Raw genomic sequence first — 7500 nt, 5'->3', positions numbered from 1 at the left:
CATTCATGCTGCTAAGGCAGTCTGGAAACTACCACCCTAATTTTTGCCTGAGATTGGGGACCAATCACAGAACAGGGGGGAGAGCAAGACGATGATGAGCTATGCACAGACGCATTTGATAGACATCCGTGGTGCCCAATGAACGGATCTGGGCATTTTTTCAAATACAAAAAAATTAACGTCTGGTTGCCAGACCAAGTCTCATTTGAGAAGTGGTAGGTGCTAGCCAGGCTAAAAATAGGCGCTAATTTGGAGAAATGTTCAAACTTGACATGTATATATTGAGAGAGAATATGGCCCTTAGGAAGAGGATAATCAATCTTGAAAAACCAACCGTTGGCGTTGGAGCTTCATGACAGGTTGTTGCAAAACAAATCCATCGAGATGTGAAGCATCTCAATTACAACCAGCCATGGTGACCTCTACCAACAGAGTTGGACTCCGATTCCTCTGTGCCTTCTTCTGTGAAGTCATTGCTATCTTGTCTTTTACCAAGCACTGATGAGAAGGAACAACGACTAAGAGACTCATTTGGCATGGATCTACTGTAGTGTATGCCATATCTCATGGCAAAGTGAAGACTTCCAAGCATATCCTTTTGACTTATGCTGTGAAGTCGCTTACTGGTAATGTCAATCTCATCAGAATATTACTAATACTAATAGATTTAGTAATTGTGTACCCTACAGTATGCTAGAGGAAATTGACATCTCATTATGCGTGCACAAGCTAGGACAGGATGGTGGGGTTACTCCAGACCAAGTGAAGCCATATGTGCCCACAGCTCTAGCCTGGGACAATATTGACAGGCTGGAAGAGCCACTTACAGGCCGTGGAACATCCCATAGGGTCAATGGTATAGCAGTGCAGCCTCGGATGTTAAGTCCTAGGTGTGGTCCTCCAACTAGATCCTATGTTGAGGTCAAGACAGATATCTGTGCTGATGCTTTGAAGAACTCCTTATGGTTGCAGACTGCACTCTGTCACACATCAAAGCGTCCCTAGCTGGACAGGTTACAACATCTTAGCATCAAACTCTGTGGATGTTATTCCCAGTGTTTTCAGCTATCTGCCAACCATCAATGCCCCGGCCAGACTGATGGCAACTGTTCATGAGCTTCTCCTTCAAAGTAAAAAAAAAACTTCCTTATGCATTAGCATGTCAGTTGCCTTTTATCAGGCTCTCTACTGTAAAGTTCAGTACAGAAATTCTGTGGGCACATAGAGACAGGTTTCCCAACATTGTGCCAAGACTTGGAGTCTTCCACACCATCTGTATGTTCTTGGGAGTGATTGAGATGTGCTTCCAGGCTGCAGGCCTAAGGAATATGCATTGAATCTGGAGCTGTGGCCGAGGGATCTGCAAGTGGTGTTAGTACAATAGATCTCTGAGATTCCATAAAATCATGTATGAATCCCTCCCTAAGCTAGTCTGGAATCAGTTTCACCAGTGGCTCACAAATAACCATCCTGATGCCCACGGTCTCCTAGATATCCTGCCCCTAGACTTGAGTGTCTTTTCTGAGGTTATATCATCAACCACTGTAGAAGAATCACTTGACTGTACAGTCTTCAGAAAGGTCCATCAGTACTTCTGTGAATTCCTGCAGCATCTCAGGTCCCAGCAAGGTCTACTGGCCAGCTTTTGGATGTCATATATTGACATGGTGGAGGTTGTACTAAACCTTGTGAGGGCATCATGTGAAGGAAACTGGGCATTGCACATGGCTAGCATTCGATCAATCATCCCCTGGACCTTTGCCTATGATAATCTGAATTATGCAAGGTCACTCACTGCTTACTACTCAGAGATGAGCCACATTGAACATGAGAAATCAGATCTTTACATCTTCTCTAGGCTTTTCGGCCTAGCTGAGTGCAACAAACACATTTGGCAGGGTTCTGACTAGGACCAGGCCCTAGAGGGACACTCAGACAGCTTGAGGCACAAAAGGGTTCCGCTTGAAGACCCAGCAGCTGTCTCAAGATATTACATTTCTGCTGAGTACAAAAGCACTTACCTGTCTATATTGAAAAGCTCCCTGGGACTCCAACAAAGTGACTATTCTCACAAGGACCTTGGACAAAGCAGAATTGCCAAAGATGAACACATTACAAGCACTGTGGATCTGATGGATTCTAGTTCATCAGAAGTCCATTTGCAGGTGGTGAGTCCCTCATTTCTCTGTCTACTGGAAGTAAGGCACCAGCAGATGTTGCTGAAGACCTCCTGAATGCACACACCATTGGCAATAATGCCTACAGAACCTTCTCTGCTGTGCGTGTTGAGAATAATCCTCCTGCAAAGCAGTTCCATGCACCACTCTCCAAGATGAAACTGAAAACGTTCTCCTAAATGCAGGGAAAGGCAAAGACATGCACAACTGGGAATAAAGAAGATATCCTCAAAGCTGATAATCGAATATTTGCTCAGATGGTAGCCTACTGACTGCTCAGAGTAGACAGCTCACCTGTGTAATAGATGGCATGGCACTTGATCAGAAGTTGAACGGTGATGGCAAGACATTTGCTGATATTGCAGACTATGCCTTGTCCGCTGTGCAAGCTGAAGCAAGTCACAGCACCCGTGTTGACATTGTTTTTTATGTACACTATATTGCCAAAAGTATTCGCTCACCTGCCTTGACTCACATACGAGTTGAGGTCAGGACTCTGTGCAGGCCAGTCAAGTTCATCCACACCAAACTCTGCCATCCATACTTTTATGGACCTTGCTTTGTGCACTGGTGCACAGTCATGTTGGAACAGGAAGGGGCCACCCCCGAGCAGGGCTTGGTCCCTTAGTTCCAGTGAAAGGAACTCTGAATGCTTCAGAATTAACTAAGAGATTTTGGACAATTCCATGCTCCCAACTTTGTGGGATGTTTGGGGATGGCCACTTCCTGTTCCAACATGACTGGCCTGGACAGAGTCCTGAACTCAACCCAATAGAACACCTTTGGCATGAATTAGAGTGGATCCTGAGAGCCAGACGCCTCGTCCAACCACAGTGTGTGACCTCACAAATGCACTTCTGAAAGAATGGTCAAAAAATCCCATAAACACCTAAACCTTCCCAGAAGAGTTGAAGCTGTTATAGCTGCAGAGTTGACCGATGTCATAATAAACCCTATGGATTAAGGATGGGATGTGACTGAAGTTTATATGTAAGTCAAGGTAGGTGAGCAAATACTTTGGGCAATATAGTGTATATAATGAGGCTTCTATCAAACACTTGGAGAGAGTGGCCAGAGGTGCAGACTCTGGCACAGAGGTCAAACAGATCACTGCATGGCACAGTTCAACAATGTAAGAAATTCCTACAAAGCAACAAAACAAACCTACCTTCTTGCTCAAGGATTGGGGCAAAGAACAGTCTAGAACAAGATTTTTCGGTGAAAAGGTTCTGTACACTACAACCAAAGATTACAAGGTGACCCAAGAGGAGGTGCACAAGGTAGCAGACCTGTCGTCCACTCATAAAGAGGCTGAAACCTGTATGCTACTCCATGCTTGCCATGCTTCAAGGACTGATCACAAACCTGTCATCCTTGTGACACTGATGTCTTGGTGATAAGCATGGCTACCAGTGACACACTCACATGTGGCCTGTTCCTGAGGACAGGGACAAAGAATCGCACCAGCTACATAAACATCTCACAACTCACTTATGGTCTGGGTTCACAGGTGTGTCAGGCTTTGCCTGGTTTACACGTATACACAGGCTGCGACACTGTAAGTGCATTTGCTGGCTGTGGTAAAGTGTCAGTCCTAAAACTTCTTCAGAAGAATGAAAACTTCTGTGAGACCTTTCAGAAGGTTGGGGCAGACTGGCAATGACACCTGAGTTGTATGCAGCCTTACAGGAGTTCACATGTCAAATGTACAGCTCCAAGTCCAGAATCAGGCATTTACCTCCATGCTCAGATTCTCTCAGGAAGCACGGTCTCAGAGCTAACCATCAAGGTGCTATCTGGAGAAGATGCATCGAGAACAACCCTGAAGTTCCTTCCCCAGTTGAGCATGGGTGGTCTAAAGTGGACCAAGATGGTGACTTGCAGCTCTCCATAGACTGGTTCAATGTCTCCATTGGTCCACAAGCAGTACTTGAGTTGCTGTCCTGCTCATGCAAGAGGGACTGTGTCACTCCATGTCAGTGTGTTGCCAACAACTTTCCCTGCACTGACCTATGGCGTGCAAAAACCCGAAGGATGACTTTGCTGAACAATCGTATTCCTCTGATGATTCCGACGAGGAGTTTGATTAGTGTTGTGGCCTTGAATGATGCAATCTGTGCGAAAATGTCATAAAATGTCATTGACCATGCCTAAAGGTCATGACCTTGACCTTTTACAGTAATGGCAATGTCATAATTGTGTTTACCACATCTCAAAATATAGGAATCCATGTCTCATTTGTTAATTGTTATGTTTTCTGCTTAATTTATAATATTATTGACTCAAACGCCATGTCTGATATAAGACTGAAAATCACCCCTCCAAATTGTATAAAATATGTATTAAGGACCTTTTGAACTATCTAAAAATGCAGAATAACAACTTTTTAAAAAAAAATATTTACTCAGACTTTCAACTCGACATATCAACAAATTAGCCTAGGGATAATACACTACTGTTTCTGTCTTTGAAAAAACGGCATGTCTGATATACAGTAAGACTGAAAATCACCCCCTCCAAATCAGAAAATATGGGTAAATGATACATTTCCTGAATCCTTAGGGTCATGCCAGTATTTCAGTGTTTGGATTGTGTTTCTCTGATGCTCCCTGGTGCCACAGGATTAAAAGACAAAAGATTACTTAGGCGGAAATGGCAGGAAAATGTGTGTGATTAAAGGTTTGAAGAGCTCCGGGGTTGGCTGTACTAATCCAAAATGTTCACAAAAGGATTTAAATGAAAGCCCAGAGTCTCCCCTTGAAAATGATACCAAACATAACAAAATAAAATATTCCTATATGTCCAATATCATGATCAGATTGGTCAGTGTTCTGCTTGATTTATACGCATTATTTCTTCAACCTATAGTTTACATTATGTGTCATAACTCAAAACAGCTACATTTGTCAGATGGCCATCATACATCACTGGAAAGCTGAGATTCCAAGCTTTCAGGAAAGGTATGGTAGCCTTTGCCACCTTTTCGGTAACGACCAACCCCTCTGGCTCACGGACTACATGGGGAGGATATGTATAAACAGGCCGCAATGAGAGAAACGCGCAGACTGCCTGCTGTGGGAGCTGAGAATGGCTATTTGCGCTTTTCCGTGTCATGCATATTAATTCCTGGGCGGATCAGCTGAAAATGGGTGTAACGCGCAAGTACAGGGGAGGAGAGGTGCTAATAGCGATTGATTAAGTATTCCGCCATATGTATGAAAACAGCGCACGTCTATTTTGTGTTGAAAAACTTCCGCCTTCTGAAAGCAGGTGTAATCCAAATTGCGGTTAAATGCATCTATTAGAAAAACGTTTAGAGACAGCTGAATCAATATTCAGAGCATCAGTTTTCTTCATTGTACTATGTCAAAAGCAACCTTAACTTTTGTTTGCCTCTCTAAAATCGTATTTTCTCTTTCACGACAGCCTACACTTCCCAATCTGTTAGACAAGCATTAAGTCATATCCTTAGTCTACATGCAGTAAATAGTTCACAAGTAGACTATTTTTTTAAGTGGATTAGTAGAACTACTAGGCCCACTCTGTTTGTCCCAGCTCGTTGACATCTCTTTGTATCATGTATGATCGCTAAACTTTGATTCTTTTTAATGTTGCAATATTCAACTGCGCTCGTAGTTCAGCTCTACACACGCAGTTAGCGTTGTAGAGGGGGCGGGAACGGGCGGGGATGACCGCTGTTAACGTAACGAAGTGACAGCTTAGTAAATTCCGCGCAATATAGCAAAGCACAGCGTACGCAGTCTGCGTATACAAAAACTCGCTGTTAGCGCTGTGTTAGTACATCTGGCCCTGAGAGAGAAAAAGCAACTGGAGTCACTTGAGAAGTATGTAGGAGGAAAAATACCTTCAAGATGGCAGACATCAGCATCCGAGTCATCCACAGCAGAATACAGCGGTCTGAAAAGAACAACGCTAATGTGAAGTCTTCAACAAGACAGCAGGCAGGCAAAATATGACTCACTTCAGTGGCATCGTGTGGTAACTAACAGCTCATAAAAATGCAACAAGAGTTCCTTCTTTGAAAGTTTGATGAGCAGACAACATCCATCCGTCTCCATCGCTGACCTCTTGGTAGCCTAGTGATGCAGCATGCCACTGGCACAAACCACTGAATGTTTAAAGATGTATTTTTCTGTTTTTTTTCAGACTTTATTAGCAGTGCAGTGGAGAGAGGCCAGGAAATAAGTTTTGGGAGAAAGTGAGAGATGAGGCGTGGGTGTAAATAATGTATAAAGATGCCGGTAGCCCACTGAGTACAGTATGTGTGTGACTGAATTAGCTAGCCCAGCATCAGCCATTGAAATGCATGGCAGCAGTACTTCCTGACTATCTCCATTGAAATGGCAGCAGTACTTCCTGACTCTCTCCATTGAAATGGCAGCAGTACTTCCTGACTCTCTCCAATTCTATGCAACACCTCCATGCAACAACTCCCAGCTCCACTCGCACAAACTAATGACTAATAAGTGAAGTGAAGAGAGGAGCATCTAGAAGAACGAGAGGGAGAAAAGAAGCATCTAGAATCATATACCGGTAGAAGCACTAGAGAGTGAAGAGAGAAGCATCTAGAAGCACGAGAGAGAGAAAAGAAGCATCTACAGTAGAATCATATACCGGTAGAAGCACGAGAGAGAGAAGAGAAGCATCTAGAAGCACGAGAGAGAGAGGAGAAGCATCTAGAATCATCTACCGGTAGAAGCAGAAGAGAGAAGCATCTAGAAGCACGAGACAAAGAGCGAGAGAGAAGCCTCTAGAAGCAGGAGAGGGAAAGAGAGAAGCCTCTAGAGGCAGGAGAGGGAAGGAGAGAGAAGCATCTAGAAGCAGGAGAGGGAAAGACAGAGAAGCCTCTAGAAGCAGGAGAGGGAAAGAGAGAGAAGCCTCTAGAAGCAGGAGAGGGAAAGGTCAACTCCTCTAGAAGCAGGAGAGGGAAAGAGAGAGAAGCCTCTAGAAGCAGGAGAGGGAAAGGTCAGCTCCTCTAGAGGCAGGAGAGGGAAAGAGAGAGAAGCCTCTAGAAGCAGGAGAGGGAAGGAGAGAGAAGCATCTAGAAGCAGGAGCGGGAAAGAGAGAAGAGAGAAGCCTCTAGAAGCACAAGAGAGAAGAGAGAGAAGCATCTAGAAGCAGGAGAGAGGGAAAGAGAGAGAAGCCTCTAGAAGCAGGAGAGGGAAAGGTCAGCTCCTCTAGAGGCAGGAGAGGGAAAGAGAGAGAAGCCTCTAGAAGCAGGAGAGGGAAGGAGAGAGAAGCATCTAGAAGCAGGAGCGGGAAAGAGAGAAGAGAGAAGCCTCTAGAAGCACAAGAGAGAAGA

General features: G+C 44.4%; 1 protein-coding gene across 2 annotated transcripts in view; it reads right to left on the bottom strand.

The window, feature by feature from the left end:
* The window catches only part of itsn2a (intersectin 2a), a 134677-nt gene that overhangs the window by 29111 nt on the left and 98066 nt on the right, over window positions 1-7500 (bottom strand). For both annotated transcript variants that reach the window (XM_062550461.1, XM_062550460.1), the window contains one exon: window positions 6043-6095. In XM_062550461.1, the coding sequence (XP_062406445.1) occupies window positions 6043-6095 (53 nt within the window). The remainder of the gene's footprint in view (window positions 1-6042; window positions 6096-7500) is intronic.

This window comes from Sardina pilchardus, chromosome 12, assembly GCF_963854185.1.
Source record: "Sardina pilchardus chromosome 12, fSarPil1.1, whole genome shotgun sequence".
NCBI classification, from domain to species: domain Eukaryota; kingdom Metazoa; phylum Chordata; class Actinopteri; order Clupeiformes; family Clupeidae; genus Sardina; species Sardina pilchardus.
The sequence above is the reverse complement of the archived record's forward strand: the minus strand, read 5'-3'. Positions and strand labels throughout refer to the sequence as shown.